We start from the raw sequence: 24631 nt of genomic DNA on the forward strand, positions 1-24631 counted from the left end.
TGTAAAGATTGTCACATATATTCAACAGTAATGAATGTGAATATATGTCTTGTTTTCTTGTTTTCTCTATATTCTCTATATGTTAATTTTGACTTGTATGTTGTGAGACGAGTTAATATTAATAAATGGAATAGACTTGATTTACACATGGGAGCTTATGATCTTAAATTCTTCTTCTTCTTGTTCTTCTTCACCACCGCCTAATGTTTTGATAACTGTCTTCACGCACATGCTGAAACAAATGAAGCCCACCCAGTTAAACAGCATTATATGCATCCCCATACACATGGAACCCCTGTTGCTGCCTGGCATTATGGTCTGTCTGTGTGTGCCATTCATATATTTGTGTGCAAATAAACGGCCTGTGGAAAGCTGGAGGCTGGAGGCTGTTATTTGTTCATGTGAATGTTTGCAGTTACAACAGAGCCCTGGCTTCTGTGCAGAAAACAAAGGAAATGTACTCTGACATTAAGATAACGCAATCTTTCTCTCTCTTTCTCTCTCTCTCTCCCTCCCTCACACACACTCTGACAAATGCAGAAACCAAGAGAATGGACAGATGTTATGTGGACACAATCACTGGAGAGCACTCGTGGGAAAATTGGGAATGGGATTAACGAGTAGAGCACTAGTCAGCAGAGCTCTAAGACAATTGAAATGGGATGAGGTAAATTGAGCAGAGGATTGGTCTTTGACTTGTAAGGCACAAAAACAGACCGTCTGATGAGGAGAATCACACGCTTCACACTTGTGATATGTGTAAAGCATGACAGATGTGCCCGGCTGGTCTCTGTCCTCCAGCCTGGGAGAAACCAACCACCTAATCAGTCCCGCAAGCCTTCTGCAGTGGGCCATAAAATGCAAATATCTGCCAATCTGATACCGACCTACTGCTCATTCAATCTCCCAGAATAATGCCAATCATAGATGGGAGGGCCCTTTTGATTGATTCTCAAAGTGGGGGTGGCAGGTGTGACCGTTAAGGACAAGCCCCTGTTTACATACGAGATAAGCTTATCCAGGGCGTCTACTGTCACGCTGTATGTGAATCTGTTTGTAAGTTTGTGATCAAATGTAGATGTAACGTCGTTACCGACACCTCCGGCTGCGTGTCTGTGTTTCGTGGGCGAGCATATGTGCGAGTGAGATGACTGTTTGCAGAAGCTTTATCAGTCAGCAACACAAAGAGCTATTCAGTGCCCAGAGAGACACAACAAAGGGACAATTTACTACAACAAAGACACCTCCGTCCTGGAGGCCACGCCGGGTAAAAATCTGAACAAAAACCCACCCATGAGCTGGCATTAAAAGTGCAGACCGCCATGCTAAATTAGAACCTTAGGTAGAACCAGCATTGGTGTCCACAAACCATAGGTAACTGGGAAAGCAGTAGTCAAAAAGGTTGTTTAAAAAAATCTGAAATAGATTTGGTTGTACTTGGACAGGTTTTGAGACAAATTTTACTTCAAAATTCAGCAACATCGTTTTCCAGAACATAAAAATTTAACCTGGCTATGAACCCTTTTCTTGTGGACCATTTCTACTGCATGATGTAGTTTCTATGAACACTCTTCACAGCATGGCCTCAATTACCCAGAATGATGGAGCACTCACTCTGAAAAGAGATGTTGCTGTTTAAATTCAACAATTTACAACATTGTTGTATTTTCAGATTAGATTAGACTCAACTTTATTGTCATTGCACAAGTAGGCACACCAGTTCAACAACATGCTGTTTTACATCTAGCAATCATTAAAGTACCTTTCCTACATGACAGTGCTTAAAAAATGACACAGAATGCATTATGATCATGTTGGTCTATTGTTGAAATATTAAAGTGCATTTGACAAACAAAGTGCACAGAGTTCTGAGAAAAGAGGCAGTCCACAGTCCATTTTATAGTAGAGACATTGCATTGTTTAGGTGCATTAGTAAAGTGGTCAGAAGTAGTCAGACAGTCCATAGACCACGTGCAAAAGGAGAGATTTAAGGTGGAGGCAGATATCTCAGAGACACACATCTCGAAACCTGGAGAACACAATGATCGGCATGGGTAGATAGCACTATAGGCAAATTAGAAAATGTTTCTTTAAATATTTGGGTGAATCCACCCTTTAATTATAAGGACGTACAATAGTATAACCGTGTAGAGTGTGCCAATCTGATTTTATTACCACCGTTTTAATCACGTGGTTTCCACTCTTGATGGCTCTTCTGCCTGATGACATCTCTGAAATACAAAACCAGTGTTAAGGGGCACACTACAGGACACATACTTCCTGTATGCTGAAATAGGATTATAAGGGTTGGAACGCATCCCGTTAATCCCAGAATAGTCATCACAGTTGATGGATAGGTCTGTCAAACAGGATGAGCTGATCAATGCTCTCCGCCTAAACCTTCAAACGTATAGAGTGAGAGCGCTGAGTCAAACAGAGTAATCAAGCACACAAAAGGAAATGCAGATTACCTGTTGCTATGACGACTGCAGTTGCAGTGTGACAGCCATCTACTCTGACTATGAGAACATAGTGACATGTGATATTGATAAGTGGGCCAGGTGCTTACTAATTACCACAAGTATCAATAACCTGGTTAAAAAAAGGGTGTGTGTGCTGGATTACAGTCGCTTAATTTAATATGATGCATCCCCATTGCATAATCACATAATATGTTCATGTAAGCATTAATGTTTGGGTTGTTATGTGTTCCCAATGTATGCTCCAGTCTGCATGCACAGAGAATGCAGCCAAATCTAAAGCTGGGTACAAATGTGTAGGGCTGTGCAATTATTCAAATTTTGATGGAATTTAGATTTTAGCTGCTAACAATCACAAAAACAATGTCATGGAGAAAAACAATCACTTTGCACATTACTTTTTGCAGGTAAACTCTTGTTCTGAGTGATGCACACACCTTTTGACCCTTACACTGTTTCCAACTATTTCACTATTTTTCCAAAAACCAATGAGTAAAGGTGTGATATAATCATGATTTCAATATCAACCAAAATAATTGTGATTTTTTTTTTCCCAAAACCGAGCAGTCCTAGAAATGTGCAGACCCAGGCTCAAGTTACTCATTTGGATAGATGTAAAACATTCTGTTTGTGGCAAGGCAGCTTGTGGATATTGGAGTCAGAGAATAGACCCCCCCCCACAACTTTCCAACACCACAGCCGCCTCTACCCCACCCACCACGGCTGACCCCCTCCCCCAGCCCATCATCACCAGACACCAGCAGCTGGCAGCTTGCCCCATTTAACTCCCTCCAGCACTAACTGGGTCTGGCTAATCACTGGTGTTCAGCACCATCCGTGGCCACCACACCTGCCCCCTTGCTTGTGGGACTGTCCCATCTGGGACCTTGTGATGGGGAATTTCTGGGGCGGGGGTGTCTTCTTACTTCCCAAAACAACCCAAGGTGATGTGAAATGGGGAGAAGAAAATCAAGACATCCGTGATCGGAATCAAATCCTGTCCTTGATGAGGTTCTCGGGTTGAAACTACGGGAATGCAGTTCTCATCCCTAAAACGTTTGTACATGCTGGAATTGCTTTGTAGCAAGGACAACAATGTAACAACGTTTGTGCTCCAAACTCTTTGTGTGTACGCACTTGGCCGTCTCCCAGCAGCCACAACAACAAACTTTAGAACATTAAGTCTAAAATATTTCCCGGGTTTTATGTGAGACTGTGACATTTCCATTGGTTTTGTGCAGGTGCTACTGATTGAAAATAAAAGCTTTGCATAGGTAACAATGCAGGGCGGAAATGTGTGTGAAGTGTGTGCTTAGATAAGCCGTCATCATGAGCAGTGACCAGATGGTAAGTTGATCATGCACATTGCTTTGCTACTCTGGTATCTGTCTTCTTCATTAGAAACCCCATTCACACACACAGACTGCAATGATTTATTCAGCTCCAATCATGAGAAAGAGAAATGATCCTCATCAGGTTAGGTTACCCAACAAATCATCCATACTGTTCACAGTTCACACTAAAGGCACAGTGGAATAACAAAATAAAATCTGTAACAAACTGCAGCTTTAATTCTTATTGTACATTAAAGAAAGTGAAACTCAAGTGTTACTCATTTGCATCTCCCCCAGTTCCCAGCTGATACTTGTTTTGTGTTTAGAGCAAATACAAGTCAGGTGCTAATCATCTGATGAGGGACCAGTTTGCCTAAAACCCTCTGTTGTTTCTCTCTTTAGTCCTCAAACACATATGAGCATAGTCAGGACTCAGACACACACAAACACACTCACTCTTTCCCCATCCACACAGAAATGTAATTTGCCTGTGGCCCTATAGTGCTGCTGCTGCTGGTGGGTGGGTGGTGTTTATGAGGCAGCAGATCATATGGTAGGCTTGCTTTTCAGATTTGAGTTCAGAACAGCCGATGAAGATTCATCTCCTTTGACACGAGCTGACAGAGAAAACTATATTTAGCTGTTGGCGCCCGTGCGTAAAGTGACGCAGACACATGCACAACGGTTGTGGACTGAATAATGATGGGCGTGAGCTGAAGCAAACTGTACCATACTATGCAGTCTGGTTGTGTTCAAGTTTTTATGAAAACATGTTTCCAAAGCCCACAAATGGCATGATTGTGACATGTCATTCATTCTGATCTTTTACTTTGGTTGACATTGGATAAGAAGTCCCTGATTCATCCAGAAATGTCTTCATAGGTTTACAGGCTCGTGAGAATGCAAGGTCAGTTATTTCAAAATAAAATGAAATACCTTTACTTTAGATAAACTAAAGAAACATCACGTAGCCCATGCAAATACTAAAGAAACATGAACTACAGTGGCTCTCATAAGTCTATGTCCCCATGTTAAAGTTGAATAGCTTGGGGCCAAGATCCTTTAGAAATTGATCTTAATGCTTTAATTTAAAAAAGTATGAAACATCCACCGACTTTCTTTATGAATGAATAATGTATTGTAAATAAATACATGTTCTTCCTTAAAATACAGGGGTCATATACACACCCCTATGTTTAATTCCCATGGAGGCAGGCAGATTTTATTATTAAAGGCCAGTTGTTACATAGATCAGGATAATATGCATCCTGATAAAGTTCCCTTGGCCTTTGGAATTAAATAAACCCACATCATCACATACCCTTCACCATACATAGAGATGGCATTATTGGCTTTATTTACATGGCTTTATTTCAGTTAGCCTAATAGCTAGTTGGATTTGCATTGAGAGATGATTTTATGGAAATGTCTCTAAGTGCACATTCATTACAAAAGCATTACTAAGAAACAGGCTCACTACACTTAGCCTCAGTCTCCACAGGAATATTGCTCCGCTTTAATTAGGCCCACAGTGTAACTCTGCCCTACTGTAAGCTAGGCTTCTTTCCAGGGCTTGGTCAGGGTGTAGGCCTACTGCACTTTATGAATAATGAAATAAATGACGTAAACAATGCGGTCCTCTTTGCGGCTCGAGGCAAGAGGCGGGTGCACCGGGGCGTGATGCGGTCGTGACGTAGATTCAGTCGGGGACCTTTAATCCTCTGCCGCAGCAGCACAACCGGTAACCAGAGGAGGGGGTAGCTAGGTCGGACACGAATGGAACCGCACAGGCTAGGCTAGCCTACACGAAAAGGCCAAAATATCCCGGTCTAGTTAGATAGGGTACACGATAATATCACCGTGTAAAACTGAGAGTAGGCTAGGACTAGAACGAGCCGACTATTTGCCTAGGCCGACCCCCTCCTCTCTATCTCTGCCTTTAGCCTACAGCCTATTCACAGACGTTTCGCTGAAACAGACTTCATTTAGAAACGCAGGTTGATATATATCTTTCAAACGCATATATTTGACTCGTTCAGCCGAATTTCGGTATCTTTTAGCCGGCTTACGGATTCTACGCCTCGTCCTGCCGGTTTCCTGCGGCCAGTTGCGCCCCTGTTCGCCCCGGTTCTCCCCCGGTTCGCCCTTCAGCGACGTCGCCGCGTCCCCGGTTCCTGTCAGCTGCTGCGCATCGGCGAAACATGCAGGATGAGCCTGTGGGGGTGACATCCACGCAATTACCCCCGTCAACCGAGGAAAAGGGCAGCACCGGCACCACGGTCAACAAATCCGGGAAGCAACCGAACCAAACCGACAGCCAGCTCGGGTTTTTCACTCCGGATTCTAACCACCGGAACCAGACGACAGCTTTCCCCGATTTCGATCGAGATCATTTTTTCATCAATGACCTTCAGCCCAGCCGAAAAATCCATCAGCAGTTAAGTCAGCACACTGAGTTTAGCCCCACAGAGTCGCCCCCGCCCCAGAGACATTTTTGTCACCTGCCGCAGAGGCAGCCCTTTATGCCCGAGCTCTGCGCCTCTGACCCCCGCGGCTCTCCAGTGGAAGAGGCTAAAGCCGATGCTGCGTCGTCATCGCCCACTTCTGTAAATCCTAACAAGATCCAAATGGACTCCCCCATCGCCCACCACATAAATAACGGCAATGGCATGCAAAACGCCGGCGTAGGCTCGTCTTCACCTTCCATACCTGGGTTTGGTACCCCGTGGTCCGTCCAGACCAGCTCCTCTCCCCCTCCCACACCCAACTCCATCAACCCCATCCACGCGAACGCCATGAACCACATGCCCAACACGGACTCCGACAACAGCTTCTACCCAGGTATCCCCTCCTCCATGAACCCGGCCTTTTTCCAGAGTTTTTCGCCAGTGTCAGCAAATCCGTGCGCCGGGATTAACGTGCAGGGCTTCAGCGGGCCTTTCTCGCCCCAGATAAACGTCCCTCAGCAGGCGCAGAGTCGCAGGTCCCCGGCCAGTCCCCAGATGCATCCCCAGCAGGGCGCCTTCCTGCAGCAGAGGAACAACTACAACCAACACCAGGTGAGCAAAGGGCGTAAATCACATGAAGGTGACACAGGATAGGAGCCCCCTCTCCTGTAGTATTCCCACTACTTTCATCAAGATGTTGGGGGGGATCAAGGTTCCTATCATTTTTAAGTGAGGTCCACCTCTAGAGTCTTCAGGTTAGGTTAGCATCTTGTGACACTGCAGAGATTAAGCGTACCCTTAGGAGTTCTGTGTGTGTACATTATGCATCATTATGCAAGAAATAGTCTTTGTTTAATTCATAATTCATTTGTCATATCCTCCACAAGAGCTGGGAGTCAGGACTCTCGAGGGAAAGGAAGGGAGGGGTGAACAGAGGTACAAGGGAGCATCACTGAATCTAGCTGTTGTTCTCTGGAAGCTGGCAGTGGGATGCAGTCACATGGCACCGGACCATCCCTGTCTTGTGGTTCAGTCAGTGGGAATACAAAGGCTTGCAGGGTTTGGCGTACTAAATGGATGCTTATTTGGGTGCAATAAAGGCATCTAGTTTCATAGAGGACCCAGAGGAAAGACCAGCAAAAGAGGCTTTTCACATGAAGGTTCAGATTATGCAGTTTCCTTGGGGCCATGTGTTAGTAGCCTTCGGCCTCAGGTTTCTCATGTGCATGGTGTGTGTGTGTGTGTGTGTGTGTGTGTGTGTGTGTGTGTGTGTGTGTGAATGGGGATGCTTTAAATTGTATCTATGGTGTTGCTGTCTCTCCAGCTTTTAACCCCTTGCTTTGATTATCAGTGTGTTGCAAATTTATTTTCGTAGAACAGCAAAGACACCGTCACACGCACTTCCAAAGGATCAACACATTAAAAGGAGAAACATTTCATATAATGCAGCATGATTCACGTTTTTTCAAAACAAACCCAGAAGTTTTTAATTTTCTTTACACAACAGCACATTATCCAGATTTTTTTTAGATAATCTTTCTTTAGATAAAAACCACCATCTGACATCCCTTAACTGTTAGCAGTTCATACAAAGAAAAAAAGAATTTAGATCACATTATGACTCGAGTGTGTGAGAAACAAAAATTGATTGTACTCTGTGTAGGATTTTCATGTGAAAGCACGCAAGATTAAGCATGTTGTGATACAATGTATGATGTGCTTAAGAGTGGAAACAAGGTCCAGGTATAGAGAGAAAGAAAGAGAGAGCGAGAGAGAGAGAGAGAGAGAGCATTATGCTGGCAGTGTTGCAGCTCACGGGATACTTAGTACTAGTCTTAAAGCCCTAAATCTTCTTATCTGTCCACCCGTTACAGGAGCCGATCAAGCCAGGCTGTTGCTGGCAGCAAGAAAAGAAAGAATAGAATATGACGATAAGGAAAAATTATATAAAAAGATGCACATGCCCTTTTTAACCTTCCATCTTTCCACACCCTCTGTGCCCCGTCCATTCTGTGTTGCAGCCCATGGTGAAACAGTCTCCCTGGGGCAGTCACCAGGGGAACGGCTGGGGCTCCGGGGGGATGTCCTGGGGCCGGGACCACCGTAGAGGGAGTGGCATGGGCGTACCTGGCTCAGTCAGTCACGTCTCACCCCTGAAGAAGCCCTTCTCGAGCAACATCATCGCTCCTCCCAAGTTCCCACGCTCGGGTGGCTCAATGGGGCCTAAGTCCTGGTTAGAGGAGAACATGTTTCGCACAGACGGCAACAGCAACACTTTGTTGCCCCTGCAGGTATGTGTTTTGGGTTGCTTCTGCATTGGTGTCAGTGGTTTCATGGGGATAATCGGTTTGGTGTGTGTTAGTTTTTGAGAGGATGGGTTTTGTTTTGATGTTGCAGTGTGAGAAGCAGTTGCTTTAAAGGTGAGAAAGAACTAGAAACAGAGGCATACCCAATCCTGTGTGTGTGTGTGTGTGTGTGTGTGTGTGTGTGTGTGTGTGTTTGTGTGTGTGTGTGTGTGTGTGTGTGTGTGTGTGTGTGTGTGTGTGTGTGTGTGTGTGTGTGTGTGTGTGTGTGTGTGTGTGTGTGTGTGTGTGTGTGTGTGTTGAAGAGAGTTTTTCAATTTGTATCCCTTGATGATATAGACACTAAAAGGGATTGGTAGTTTTTTGTATCAGTAGAGAAACTGAAAGAAAGGGATTGTCGAGACACACATAGCATTGTGTAGCTGTAAATGACCATTAAAGGGCCAGCAGGGTTAGCATTTCAATCAGATGGGAGGAGTTGGAACTGATTTGCTCTGCAGGTTTTACTGAAGATGTAACAAAGTGGTAGCTGGACTGAATTCACTTCCGGAAACTAACATCTTGTAGGTGAGATCTACATTAGGCACCAAGATTGCTAAAAGCTCTTCTTATGCAAAATGAAAAGGATCAGAAGGTTATCTTGTTACTTGATTGTATTCAGTATAGTGTCATTCAAATTATTTAGCTCTGTTAATGCCAGTGGTGTAGTCTACGTGATACGCAGGTATATTCAGTATACACACTAAGAAAGCTCCATGGTTTCAATATACCCAGTTAAAATGTGCAGTGGCACATAACAAAATACTTTCCATTTTAATATTGAAATAATTTGAAGTGTCATGGGTTTTTCTTCTTCACATTGGCTAAATAAAGGTGTTTCCCTTTGGGCTGGGCAATATAGAGAAAATCAAATATCACAATATTCATTATCAAATACCTTAATGTTGATAACGCGACAATGTTGTAGTGTTGACTACTCTTGCTTTAACAAAATGTTATTTACACAATGAGATTTTTGAGCAATATTGTCCAGAAATGATTTAATGACTTAGTGGGTAAAGGTATATAATAAAACAGCTAGATCAGTCTGGTAACCGCTGTAATGCAGCCTTTATAACCATATTACGATATTACGATATTTACCAAAATCTAAGACGATATCTTTACACGATATTGATACAACATCGATATATTGCCCAGTAAATTGGTGCACAAAAAAGTGTTAGAATCCAGGAAATAGTACTTGATGCTGTATATATCCCCATATGCAGTATTTAGGCCCATACATATACAGTACAGTATACCCACTACAGTACATGGTACATCACTGGTTAGGGTGCACTAGGGTCTACAAGGCCACCTATGGTCAATTGTGCATTTAGTATTGAATGAACTTAACCAGAAGGTAGCTGAAAACATATCAATAAATTCTTGGAAATTGCAGGTTCATGGGATGCAAACAGAGTAGTATAGACCCTGAATGGATTGATAGAAGCAATAATGATTATTTGGGCAAGGAACAGTACTTTACGGGTTTTATACTCATCTAACTAGATTGCTGTATTTCAATTATAAAGGAACATTATTTCCTAAAAGCACCAAAGCTTCACTGTGTCACTGTCACTGTTCAGTGTATTTGCAGTTTAGAATTTCTGATGCTGTTTGTGATATAAATATAAATTTCCATTCGGGATGAATAAAGTATCTATCTATCTATCTATCTATCTATCTATCTATCTATCTATCTATCTATCTATCTATCTATCTATCTATCTATCTATCTATCTATCTATTTCTTTACAGTGTTGTTAGTTAGACTAAAAGTACCTTTTAATTCTGATGTAAAAACGATGTAAGAGGCTCTCACGGTTACTGTCTGTTAAAGTCCTAAACGGTGTGTTCACATTTTATAATGCAGTGGTTCACTTAAAGGGACATATTTAATACTCAGTAAAATAAGAACTATGAAAGAGCCATGAAACTGCAGACTCGGTTAATAAGTGAATCTAATGTGTCCGCTAATATGTAATACATACTTTATTACTAAGAAATTCTCCACACTTCAATGAGTTATTCTGACTAGAATAATGACATCACCTAAATAAGGGTGTCACCAAATGCTATTACTGTTGCTGTGAGCTTGAATTATTAGTGATATCAGTGCCAAAAAGTACAACGCTTCCTATTCCAGGAAACAGGCCTGACTCCATGGATTGTTAATTTCCATAAACAGTGTCGGCCCTAGAATATTTCAGATTCCAAGTCTTTTCCTTCCTTCCTTTCTGTTTAATGTTTGGCGGTCAGTGATACATCTCTGCTGTGTCATGTTTTAGACATCACCCGGAGGTAGACTGTGGGAGATAGGAGAGTCTACTTTTAGTGTGAATATTATGTCTGGTGTAAATCTCGGCATGACTTGGCTTGACATTCCTTTAAAATGTTACAGCCATTTTCTATCGCTAACGCATACCATCACCCTGAAACGCTATAGTCTCAAAGTTAAGAGTATATCCCCCCCACGCCATGGTTCCTAAAGCTGCATATTTAACTTTTCTATGTGTTACAATTTCCTCCCAATCAATCATAGCAGATAAGCAGAGTCTTTTTGTGGACTGACTGTGTCTTCAGAGGAGAACTCCACCGAATTCACACATCAAAGTCTTTTTATAGGTGTTGGGGAGTACTACTGAATATGTGGGAAATGTTGGATTAAGCATCTTGTGGCCCCAGTCTAAATAAATTGCCTCAAGTGATGTCACTTGAGTGAGCGTTGGTTGGGTCTGAAGACTACAAGTCTGAAGATGAAAAAGATCTGAGGGGACGGAGTTGGAAAGAAGTGAGCTTACCAGACCTCTGGGTCCCGCTCTTCATCTCAGCTCGAGGCTTTATTAGCTTCTAGGGCTGCCCGATATGAGAAAAATAGATAGATTTTGCGATTGCGATCTGATTCACGATATTGGAGGAATGATCGTTTTTGCATCATTGTTCTCCTTTTCATTGAAATCTATTAACATTGAAAGAAATTAAAATGATTATACTGTGGCTTTTACAAGGATCTCTACCAAACAAAGATTTTTGGATAGGATTTGTAGGCAGCACCATAATACATCTTTTGCCATTAACAAATATTGCGATTTGGATATTGCACCAGTCCATATTGCAATTTCGATAAAATTACAATTAATTGTGCATAACACACCCAAATCAGTAAAGTTAATTGAGTCGAGTTGCATTGTGGGAAATGTAGGTGACAATAAAAAAGTGGAATATCTAAATCTGCTGCAATGATTTGATCTTCTCTTTTAACAGTCCGACAATGTTGGAGGAGTGCAATGCTAAATCAGAGGAGTGCTTATTTATGCTCCTCTTGAAACCTTAGCCTGGATCTGATAAAGGCGGGCCAGAGGCGAGCTGCACCAATCACATTGGTTTATCTGATATAGGCGGGGCCATAGGTGAGTTGCACCAATCACATCGGTGTATCTGATATAGGCGGGGCCATAAATGAGCTGCACCAATCACATCGGTGTATCTGATATAGGCGGGGCCAGAGGCAAGCTGCACCAATCATATCGGTGTAGGGGGGAACCGGAGCACCCGGTGGAAACCCACGTTAACACGGTGAGAACAAAAAGTATGTAACTACATAAAAAGGCCCGGAACGACCTGGATTCAATCCCAGAACTTTCTTGCTATGAGGCCACAGTGCTAACTATGCTGCACTGTACAGTTACCAGTGTGAACCAGGACTAAAGTAAGCATCAGTCATATGTTGAAACTGACATTAAACCCAGATTTAGTAGAAGTGGACTGTGAATCATACAGCCCTGAGCCTAGGTTAACCCTGGGGCTAAGTTATCCCAGGGTCACCATTTAGACCACGGCTGAGGATGGATAGGCTTGTCACTAGAATTTTACTAGATGAGTTTATCATTATTTGTCATTAGGGAGAACCATCTCATTGGCCCACTGACGAGCTCCATCTCAGCTCTGTAGCTAAATGCCACTCCTGATTTCGCTTTGCATTCTCTTTCTGTCTGTCTCTGGGAACAAGTCCAGAAATCCTGGGGAATCCGTCTCATAGGCCGCTTAGAAATATACCTTCAGACCCCCTAAAGGGAGGAAATATGGCAAGAATGTTAATCCAAGTGTGAGCTACTAACTCTCTTAAATCAAAGACCCGCACATCAGAGGATTTATTAATCTTAAAACAAATCCCCAAAGTGTGTTAGAAACACGAGGACACGCATCACGACCAGTGTTTGTTGTGATACCTCTGATTCTCATTGATATAAAAACCTCACACTGTATTTCAGGAGCGCACCAGAATGTTTGACAGTCTGAACATGCACTCCCTGGAGAGCTCCCTGATCGACATCATGCGAGCCGAGCAGGACCCGATGAAAGGTAAGATTACCTTTCCCTTTCTATCTAAGTTTTCGGGCGGGGGGGAGGGGGTCAAAGGGAGGTGATCGTGTTCGGCAAGGAGCACTGGCGTCGCGCAGAGTCACACTGGGCAAGGGAAGTGGCAAGTCCATTGCTTCCAGAGCTGTGTTGTTTTCCCACACTCCAGCTTATTTTCTCCCCGCTGAGAGCTTAATACTTCTGCCACCAGCTGAACTATTACATGATCTTCCAGCGCTGATCCTGTTGCTGCTTAACCTGAGCAGCACACACAGCTGAATAAGGAGTGGATGAGAGAAGGGACCGTACTTTTCTTTGATATCTCTTATTTGTTAGAGAAGTGTTCAAACATGTGAAATATCACACATCCAAGTCTGATTGAGAAAAAGGGTTTATTGCCAAAGTAAGTTACACTTACAAGGGATTTACCTTGGTGGTTGGTGCATCCACAAACAAACAAACAAATTAAACATTAATATGAAATAAATGATAAATACAGAAACAAATATGTGCAAAATTGCTGTTTAGCATAAGACTATAAACTTAAACTAAAATATGTAGGAAGAATCTTGAGTTTCCTTTAAATTGCTGGTTATTTAATTAACCAGCAATTTATACATATATGGTTTGGTTGGAACAAGCAGAGAATGTCCTGCAGTGTGACACTGCCTGGCCTCCGGGGCTCAGCTGCTGGACACCAGAGGAGCAGTGTCAAATAACTGCAGCGCTCTCACTCCGCTCTCCCAGACACGGCTGCTTCTAGCTCATGTACAGCGTCACAGGCCAGCTACACTTGCCCTTTATAATATGGCCCCGAAATAACAACATCGGTAAACCCAAGCCATGCATACAGTCGTGTTTTTGTTCTGGTGTGTGCGTGGAAGCACCACAATTCTTGTGCCTTTTTTTTGTATTTGTAGTCTCCAATAATCCCTGCAACAAAAATACTCAACCTGTGCCCTCCTTTCTTGGGCAAGTTTCATGTTTTTTCCTGCCAGAGCAGATGGAAAGGACATGGCCCAGTGTGCACAGCAGAGAGAGGGGAATCTAGACTAATTTTAGATGTGATCACACTTTCACACACTGTGTATGACAGCCAAGAGAGGAGATGGCAGGAGGGAGGGCTCTGCCATTTATAGCATTGCCATGGCTGACACAACAGTGTACCAAAGTACTACAGCAGCTCCAAAATACTGGACCGCATTAAACCAAAGCATTCAGTGCTGGGGCAACTTCTAGCTCACCCAGTAAGAGTGTGCGCCTCATGAAGGCTGAGTCCTTTCCAGCGGTCTGGGTTTGAATGCGACCTGCGTGCTATCCTCCATCTCTCTCCCCCTTTTATGTCCATTCACTGTCATCATCAAATAAAGGGAAAAGCGCCCAAAAAGTCACCTTAAAAAAAAAAAAAAAATAGAATAAACATTTAGTGCTGCAGGTTAATATTTTATATTGTGTTTTTTTAAATTAGCACTCGTTGCTATTAAACATTTAAAACTACTGTGTAGAATCTGAACAGTTGTGACTTTGGTGCTTCTCTGTGGTAGGATCGAAATAGAAATTGTGTTGGCAGATTGGACAAAACAAAGCAAACAGGAAAGAGCAAATAACACCAATGGCAGATTAAAAACTTCTCATACACAGGCAATACAGCATTTTTGTGGCAATACCACACCAGAATGGATCGCTAAATCAACACAGTCTACCCCATTTTTTCCACCAAATTAATTACATTAATAAAATCTACATACGTGCACTTTGACATTCGTATGTACACAAAATAACTGGCTTGTCTGGCAAGACATACAGATATTAAGACATATTAGACATTAAAAATTATAAAAATACACATGTTTACATAGAATATTGCATTACAAGTCGGTGTGATATTTCTCTGATAACACTTAATTAACTTTACATGTATGTCATATCTCAAAGACTCCTATCTTACTGTTTTAATGTTGTTAAAAAAACAATGAATAGAATAGAATGCTTTTATTGTCAATACACACATGTGCAGTACCTGTGCAACGAGATTGAAGCATTGCCTTTGTCAACTAGACAAAATATAACATGGAATGAATAATCAAATTTAAAATATAAGTAGTGCAAAAGAAAAAAGGGGGGACACACATGTGCACAGTTCCTGAGACGACTATATACTTATATAGAATAGTAAGAAAGATAAATATGGTTTGTATTTGGAAGGAAGTGTAACATTCTGCATCTGTGTTTTCATTATAACAACTCAAGTTGTCTTTGGTGATAAGGAGAGCTTTGTTCCTTCTGCTGACAACAGTAGTACTCGCTGTAGACATGTGAGAAGCCTGTTGTAACACATTTACAGGCAGGCACTGTGTGTGTGTGTGTGTGTGTGTATATGTGTGTGTGTGTGTGTGTGTGTGTGTGTGTGTGTGTGTGTGTGTGTGTGTGTGTGTGTGTGTGTGTGTGTGTGTGTGTGTGTGTTCTTGCTTCCATGTATTCACATTGGCCTCGCCCTGTCCTCTCCATCTGCCCTGTCTTATCCCTATTATGTGTGTGTGTGTGTGTGTGTGTGTTTGTTTCTATTTCTCATGTTAGGCCGTGTGGGATGCCCTAACCCTGGGGCTGACGGCCTACTCATGCTCAATGGTAATTATCTCTTAGCAGCATCTCCCTCTGTAACCACGCTTCCATCCAAATGTAGAGCACATTTAAATCCGATTGAAAATGTGAATTAATGCGTCAGCTTAAGTGGACTTTAAGTCACATGTTTAATGCACAGTTACAAGTGTCTCATGACGCTTCCACCGCTACTCTTAAGCCTCATTAGACTTCCTCACCAGACTCACAGTGGTGGAATACGATCACACAGTGACGTGTGGTAGATCTACTACCTATTAACATTTCATCATCTGTTTTCTTTTTTATAACAAATCCTTAAATTATATTTGCATAAAGGGCTATTCGTCATTAAAATGTCTATGTAGTGCCAATCTGGCCCCAATAATCTGGCCTCCTTCCAATTGTCAAGGATTCATGCAAACTCAACATCTAATACTTTGCTATGGCGCTCACATGACGAGGAGTGTTCCCATTGTTAAACTAAAGTCACCTGAGGACTTTGAATGCATCACACACAGGACTTTGTTACATCCCTTACATCAAAATGTAAATTTTAAAGCAGAGTAATTATGGCCCTGCAGACTCTCTGCCTCACATGTGGACACACACGCGCCATGTTGGGCTCAGAAATTAAATCTTGTTTTATAACAGTGTCAACGGGACACAAATCTGGGTCAGACAGCGTTTGCAAATAATAGTAGGCACGCTTTGCTTTGTCTCCGGTATTTGCTGTTTCCTCCTGAGACCCAGCAATCAGCTATTTGTTTTCGCCCTGTGTCAGAGGCAGATGTTGTCTCCCATCTTTGAGGCCAAACATGTTGCCAAGATGAGCTTCGTTGTGCCTGACAACAGGGCTTTTCAGAGATTGAACATATGTGGAGTTGGACCTGGACAAGTTTAATTTTCTGGTTTTCCGAATGGCATCCAGATCAGATCTGGCACATTTTAAGGACAAATAGAGCGTGTAAGGAGTAGTTTATCAGAGCAGTGAGATACTGTTTTTTTTACCTGGGAAAAGCATACATCTTTTTCTGGGTCCCAGGAGGATGTAAGCTAAGCTTTTAAAAAGTATGAACAAGTCAGTTTGGTGCACTTTTGGTTCACAAGGGGTTGGATGAAGACATTGTGAGATAACTCTGCAGATTAGAGTCCACAGAGGTTACATGTAGCTTTTGAGTGTGTGTGCGCAGCTAAAACTTGTACTCTGTACTTTTCTACATGCAGCCCGGAGCTATGGGAGACGCCGAGGTAAAATCAGCTTTCTGTAACACGTCTTTTTCCTTGTGGCTTATTCTCTTGTGGCATGCTTTGTTGCTTGAATGGATACCAAACTGATTCTTTAATTGTGGAGGCAGACTTCAAATAATCTTTCTGTTTTGAAATACAGGAAGTTTTCTTATTTTGCATTTCTTTGCCCAATCACTTACTGTTGGCTATCAAAGCCATTACTTTTAGTTGACTTGATCGTACTGTTTTACGTACTAGACGTGCAAGTGGCACTAATACAAATTCCACAATAAAATAAGAAAATACTTTTGGAACAAAGCATTTTGAATATAAAATTTGAAAAAAAAAATACATCTAATATGAACAAAAAATGAAAATTCTTTTAAAATGTAATCACATTAATTTTTCATTTGTATATTTTTGTACAATTCAGTCATTTGACATTTCATTTTGTGATCTCTTATTGATATATTTAATATTAAACCCTCTGGGGCTCCATGCTGCTCAGCAGTGCTATAAACAGCTTTGCTCCACACAGCCTGCCTCTCCTCACCTGCTTCACACATGCACACGTGATTGCGTGTCTAAAGCGTGATTTATGCTTCTGCGTTGAATCTAGGCGGCACGGACCCTACGCTGTAGGCTAACTTCACCTCTCCAAAAATATAAGTGCACGTCGCGGCAACAGATGTCGCTTGGTAGCGTTAAATTCCCCCCCCCCCCCGACTCATCTCCTGGTTCTCCTTCTCCATCAACAACATTTAAACAAGGAGAGGGTTAACTTCTCCTGTCTCACTGTGGTCAGAAAGAACTAGGGGGCTCACTCAGTAGGTGCGCTTGTTCCATGTTGGCTTAGTCCTGCAGCGGCCCGGGTTCGAGTCCAGCCTTTGCTGCGTGTCGTCCCCCATCACTCTCCCTTCACGCCTGTTCACTGTCTCTCTCTGTCTAATAAAGGGATAAAAAAAAATATATTAAAAAGAAAGAACAAGTGAGACACTGTTTCTCTCACCATGCCTCTCTAGAGTCCTCACTCTGAAGCTAATCACCGTCACTCTCTCATGTACTCTACCACACACTCCCCCCACGCACACACATGCTGGCCGTGCTGTTCTCTTAAAGAGATCAACGCACACACCGATGCATGAGTATAAACTTCAGGCCACTTACGTAGGCTACAGTGAAAGCTCTGCATGGAGCTTCCGCAGAAGCATAAATCACGCTTCAGTCTCAGAATGTAAAAAACCAAATGACTCCAGATACTGCCTCCCCTCTGGATGTGGCAGGAGAGGCAGAACGCTTTAGATACATGTTTGGGATTTATGTTTCTGCTTCTGTGCGTTTGTGTGAATGCTCCACGTTTTGCTGTAGCCTTACCCTTAACTTTTTTCTCCACTAGCCCGCTCCTCCCTCTTCCCTATTGATGACAATCTCCTCGACGATGGCCACGGCAACCATGCTGTCCCAGGTGTCCATGGCTCCCCCAACTGTTACCCCCACCAAAATGGGGAACGCATCGAACGCTTCTCCCGCAAGGTGTTTGTGGGAGGTTTGCCTCCTGACATAGATGAAGGTAAGCATGAGATGTGGAAGAAGTATTCAGATCCTTACTTGAATTAAAGTACTATTACCACCTTGCTAAAACACTCTGTTACTTAAGTAAAAGTATGTAAGATTCATTAGGAACATGTACTTATTATGTGTGCGTATTTTACGTATGTATGTGTATGTGTGTGTGTGTGTCTGTCTGTGTTTCTGTGTGTGTGTGTGTGTGTGTGTGTGTGTGTGTGTGTGTCTGTGTTTCTGTGTATGTGTGTGTGTTTTTTAGGCCTATGTGTTGTGATTTCTAACAAAACAGAGTGTAAATAATTCATCAAAATAAATTATAAATATGACTCGTAAATACAGTACACTACTAGTACAATATTTCTCAGTCAAATGTAGCGCAGTAGAAATTGGCATGAAAAGAAAAGACTCAAGTAAAGTACAAGTACCTCAAATTTACAGTACAGTACTTTAGTAAATGTTCTTAGTTACATTCCATCCCTGGTGAGGGTAACACAGCCTTTTAGTATTGCAATATACTGCTGGCCTTCTTCTGTTCTATAAACTTAATAAGTCTTTCTTTCTCTTTACCTATCTGCTGTTCTTTTTTTCCACTTCACAGATGAAATAACCTCAAGCTTCCGCCGCTTCGGTCACCTGGTGGTGGACTGGCCTCATAAAGCGGAGAGCAAATCCTACTTTCCACCTAAAGGTATTCTTAAAAGCAGCGGGCTTCCATAAGAAACATACATGTATGGCTACTAAACCTTATTAAAGGTTCCATATCATGCTCATTGTTAGGGTTATACTTATACTTGTATTTTGGGTATCTCCTATAACAGTTTTTCTCAAAGAGAAATTGAAAGCAGATTTTTAATTTAAACTTCAAATTGAAGCTAATAGATACGGCATCAGTTGTCGTACGTTCTACATTTCAGTGTGTTTAATGCGCACACTGTCGCTGTGCATGTGTGTGTTTCCTAGGATACGCCTTCCTGCTGTTCCAGGAGGAGAGCTCAGTGCAGGCTCTGATAGAAGCCTGCATGGAGGAGGATGGGAAGCTCTACCTGTGTGTCTCCAGCCCCACCATCAAGGACAAGCCTGTGAGTCCACCAGCACCGGCTCCCGCTAACCCCACACAGTACTGGCATTTCCATGGTTCTCCTGAATAAAGAGGATTTAAAGTTCAATTTGACTTTTTGACTCCAGGTGCAAATTCGACCCTGGAACTTGAGCGACAGTGATTTTGTGATGGACGGATCTCAGCCCCTTGATCCCCGCAAGACCATCTTTGTGGGAGGTGTCCCTCGCCCCCTGAGAGCAAGTAATTACCCATACTCCATTTTTCCTTGAGTAATTTCATATCAATCTTCTGTTTACCTTTAAACTTGTTTCAGTTTTGTTCTTCTGCTCTATTTAGAAGCTAAGTAGCCCAGTAGCACATGATCAAATTATTTAATTACCAAAATTATGAAAGAGGAACTTGATCGATTAATTCATCAATTGTTGTTTTTGGTTATAGGGGTGTATTCATTGTTTATTAAAAGACAATAGATTGAAAACACTTTTATAATGGTATAGACATTTCATAAAGGGTAGAAACTGAAAGCATTTTGGTTCTTCCTACTCCTTTTTTATTTATTTAGCTTATTCTTGCTTTTTCTTACACGTGAAATACTTTGTCTTGTGTTTTTTTTTTTTTTTTTTAATTTGTGTATGTTGTTCGAAATTAATTTATTCATTCATTCAAAATACAGGATGTATTTTGGGTTGAGACTGGCAGCCTTAACAGACGTGTACATGCTGTATGTAGCAATAGATGATCAGCTGTGTGTTTGATGAGTGGAACACGAGCGTCTGAGATTACAAATCCCGTCTTCAACAAGTGTCTCGTCCCCCTCTGACTAGTTGAGCTGGCCATGATTATGGATCGCCTCTACGGTGGAGTCTGCTACGCGGGAATCGACACCGATCCCGAACTCAAGTACCCCAAGGGGGCGGGGCGAGTGGCCTTCTCCAATCAACAGAGTTACATCGCTGCCATCAGCGCCAGATTCGTCCAGCTGCAGCACGGAGACATTGACAAACGGGTACGATTATTCAGAAAGTGTATTATGATGTGTGTGTGTGTGTGTGTGTGTGTGTGTGTGAGAGCAGCAGCTTGTTGCTATGGTGAGTGAAAGCTTATTAGGGCTTATTGAATTAGCTTCCTTCCCAGTCTCTCCTGCAGCAAGGCCAGGCCATTTTTTTAAATAGTACAGCGCACACACAAGAGCAGTCGAAAGTGCTTTACACAAAACAAATACAAACAGATTACATTTGGAGTGACACGTTACTGGTAAAAACAAGAGTGGAATTACAAGATCACACACAGTATATGTAAAAAGATAAAGAAAGACAAAACGAATAAATATGAATACATGGTTTTAAAAGGCCCCGGAGAGCAGGGATGTTTTAAGACCTGACTGAACCCTCCTGTTGTCCTCGGGTCAGATTTGAACCATTTTCAGAATGTTTCTATATCAGAAATTTGGGTTTCTTTCAACCAAATTGTAAAAACTAAATAAAGTGGATGCTCCATACAACGCTCTTCACAAGTAAAGTAAATGATTAGTTCACTACTTTCATTCAATTTTGAAAACAATTTAACAAAATGAATTAAAAAAAATTGAAGAAAGGCAAAAATGTTAGAAAAAGCTTGAAGGGTTAAATGTCTGTGTGTTGCTGGACAGTCTCAGGTACGCTGGAAATTTATTTCAGTAATAAAGAGCATAAAAACAAAAAGCTGCTTCTGCATGTTTTGTTGTAATAGAAGGAACTGCAAGCAGCTCAGTGTTTAAAGACCTGAGGGGTCTGAAAGGTTCACGCCTTTGAAAGACCTAGTCCATTAGTCTTAGTCAATTAGTCCTACCCCATTGGTCCTAGCCCATTGGTCCTAGCCCATTAGTCCTAGCCCATTAGTCCTAGCACATTGGTCCTAGCCCATTAGTCCTAGCCCATTGGTCCTAGCCCATTGGTCCTAGCCCATTGGTCCTAGCCCATTGGTCCTAGCCCATTAGTCCTAGCACATTGGTCCTAGCCCATTAGTCCTAGCCCATTAGTCCTAGCCCATTGGTCCTAGCCCATTAGTCCTAGCCCATTGGTCCTAGCCCATTGGTCCTAGCCCATTGGTCCTAGCCCATTGGTCCTAAACCATTGGTCCTAAACCATTGGTCCTAGCCCATTGGACCTAGCCCATTGGTCTTAGCCCATTGGTCCTAGCCCATTGGACATAGCCCATTGGACCTAGCCCATTGGTCTTAGCCCAGTAGTCCTAGCCCATTGGTCCTAGACCATTATTCCTAGCCCATTGGTCCTAGCCCATTAGTCCTAGCCCATTAGTCCTAGCCCGTTGGTCCTAGCCCATTGGGCCTAGCCCATTGGTCCTAGCCCATTGGTCCTAGCCCATTGGATCTAGCCCATTGGATCTAGCCCATTGGTCTTAGCCCATTGGTCCTAGTCCATTGGACGAAGCCCATTGGATCTAGCCCATTGGATCTAGCCCATTGGTCTTAGCCCATTGGGCCTAGCCCATTGGTCCTAGCCCATTGGATCTAGCCCATTGGATCTAGCCCATTGGTCTTAGCCCATTGGTCCTAGTCCATTGGACGAAGCCCATTGGATCTAGCCCATTGGTATTAGCCCATTGGTTCTAGCCCATTGGTCCTAGCCCAGTAGTCCTAGCCCAGTAGTCCTAGCCCATTGGTCCTAGACCATTATTCCTAGCCCATTGGTCCAAGCCCATTGGTCCTAGCCCATTAGTTCTAGCCCATTAGTCAGAGCAACAGAATCTTAAACTTAATTTGGAAGCCAGTGAAGAGATCTCAAACCTGTAGTGAGTGCTGGCCTTTCATGCACATATGCATATACTGTATGTGTTTATGTACTTTCCATGTCTCCTCTAAAACGTGTGTGCAGGTGGAGGTGAAGCCCTATGTCCTGGATGATCAGCTGTGCGATGAGTGCCAGGGTGCGCGCTGCGGAGGGAAGTTTGCTCCCTTTTTCTGTGCTAACGTCACCTGTCTGCAGTACTACTGCGAATTCTGCTGGGCCAACATCCACTCCCGCGCCGGACGGGAGTTCCACAAGCCGCTGGTCAAAGAGGGAGCCGACCGCCCGCGCCAGATTCACTTCCGCTGGAACTAGAGATGCAACCACAGCCATGGTGACACAGTCTGAGGAAAGGGAAATGAAACACTGGCTAACAGGAAACCGAGCATCGCTCCGCCTCTCCTGCTCTTCTAAGCTATCAGTATAATCCAGTACGTAACACAGTATATACTATATATATCTCTATATCTTTTGTAGCAGCCAAACACCACAAGCCTCAGTTTTTCACCAAAACCCCCCTCACATCTCAGGCTCTGACAACTCTACAACTCTTTTGTGGTACTTTCATCTTTTCTAAGAGGAGATTTAAAAAAAAGAGATTGATTTTTGTAGGTGTTTTTATTACTATTATTTTTGTATGTGAGATTTAAAGTAGATACGGGAATGTTTTTTGCATGGGGGCAGCTTGTCTGTCTGTTTGTCCGCTGCTAGCCACCCCAACAGTGTGTGTCGCGCACACTTGTATCTGGGAAAAACCTTGATGCTCTAATGTTGACACCTGCCCCAGGTCAATAACCAAAGGTAGCAAAAACATAGGAGGCAGAAAAATTGACACAAAACAAACAGCTTGTTTTTTAACGTTGCCATGGGCTCTGTCTTCATGTTAGAGAGTTTATTTTAAAAAAACAAAAAAAGACGAGAGGGTTATTTCTGCGCTCATACTGACCCATAGAGTGATACCTCAAAACACAAAATCTGGTTTCTGCTAACTGTATTCAAGATTTTTACTTAACAAGCTATTTTAGAAGCTTTGCTGCTATATATATATATATATATATATATACGTATATAAGAATAGATGTGTAGGTATTATATTTAATGCCATTTATAAACCAGAATAATGTAAAACAAAATGCAGTAGGCATTCAACCACTGATGGCCCCCATTGCCATGGAAAGTGCATGTAATAACAATAGGCGTCGCTACACAAAAAGCATGCAGGATAAAAAACAAACCACTGATAGCATAATCAGAGACAAGACATACATTTCTATAGTGAGTAGCATGACTGTCTATTACAGATGCCTAAGAGAGAGAAAAAAAAGACAAAGCTAAATAAGTAAAAAAGAAGAAAAAAAACATTTTTAAACATGCATGCATTGATGTTTCTCCGTCGTTTGATCCGTTGACATACTTAACGATACAAAAAGTGACATTGGTTCTGCTGTAGACGTAGTGGACGCCATCGTTTTGTGACTCGGTGGCTTGTGTAAACCGTGTGGAGAAGCAGAGTGGCGTTCCGTGGTTTGTGTTTGTGTCGTCCTGTGCTGTGTGACTGTTGTTAGTGTAGACTGAGGCTCTAGTTAAGTATGTGAGGAGACTTAAAACATCCAAAGGACGTTGCCTTCCCCCCTTCCTCTCCCGCGTCTTGAGTGTGGTTCCAAAGGTCAGTCCGGAAGACCCAGTGCAAACACCTTGATTGGCTTGGAAGACGGAACCGGGAGAAGCCTCATTAGGACACGTTCGCGTCTCTAAACTTGAAACTCTGGCTCAGTTAGTAGAAAGTAAAGTATCTCTACATCTCAGCCGGCTTCATGACGAGGACGATGAAACTCCCCTCTCCTCGTTTGGGTTGTCTGTGTATTTGGTATTACTCTAAAACAGGGACAATCTTTCTGTGAGGACGGTGGCTCAGCCGTCCGTTTGGTACTGTGCTCTCGTGTCCCTTTGGGGTTTTTATGTACCACGCCTCAGTATCATTGTTCAGGTGTCAAGTATGTGCTGTTACAGGACCGCAGGACCGTAATGAGACTGAGATTCTGACTTTAGTTGAGTCGTATAATTTATTTTTATCTGTGTTAAAACTACTTACCCATCACTGGCCCTTCAATATATATATGTATATATATATATTCAGTATATACAGTATATACAGTATATATGCACTACTTTTCTATGTTATTTCTTATCCACACCCCTTTCAGTAATTTGAGTGCAGATGTGGTTTCTCTAAAACCTCCACCTATTTATAAATTCTATTCACATTTTTTTTTTTAGTTTTACTTATTTAAGATGTAGCGTGACGCAGTGGTCTTAAGTTATCAATGTTCTGTATGAGTAGAGCAGGAGTCCAATATTTTCTAATATATTCTAATGTAGTCTGGATGTTGTGAGGACTGTGAGTCCGAACGCCCCCCCCCCCC

General features: G+C 42.5%; 1 protein-coding gene across 4 annotated transcripts; it reads left to right on the top strand.

Annotated features, from left to right (window-relative positions):
* Positions 1-5494: 5494 nt before the first annotated feature.
* cpeb2 (cytoplasmic polyadenylation element binding protein 2) lies at positions 5495-23438 on the top strand. Of its 4 annotated transcripts, XM_034881631.1 has the most exons (11): positions 5497-6873; positions 8283-8552; positions 12881-12971; positions 15546-15596; positions 16794-16817; positions 18193-18366; positions 18961-19050; positions 19323-19441; positions 19548-19662; positions 20247-20428; positions 22296-23438. In XM_034881631.1, exons 1-11 carry the CDS (start codon positions 6016-6018, stop codon positions 22521-22523), a joined length of 2202 nt encoding a protein of 733 aa, XP_034737522.1. In that variant the 5' UTR covers positions 5497-6015; the 3' UTR covers positions 22524-23438. The 4 variants fall into 4 exon arrangements, with proteins under 4 accessions (XP_034737523.1, XP_034737524.1, XP_034737525.1 ...); XM_034881632.1 differs by lacking the exon at positions 16794-16817 and having other exon boundaries at positions 5495-6873; positions 22296-22544; XM_034881633.1 differs by lacking the exon at positions 15546-15596 and having other exon boundaries at positions 5495-6873; positions 22296-22544.
* The last annotated feature ends 1193 nt before the right edge of the window (positions 23439-24631 follow it).

Source organism: Etheostoma cragini, chromosome 9 (assembly GCF_013103735.1).
Source record: "Etheostoma cragini isolate CJK2018 chromosome 9, CSU_Ecrag_1.0, whole genome shotgun sequence".
Taxonomy (NCBI): Eukaryota; Metazoa; Chordata; class Actinopteri; order Perciformes; family Percidae; genus Etheostoma; species Etheostoma cragini.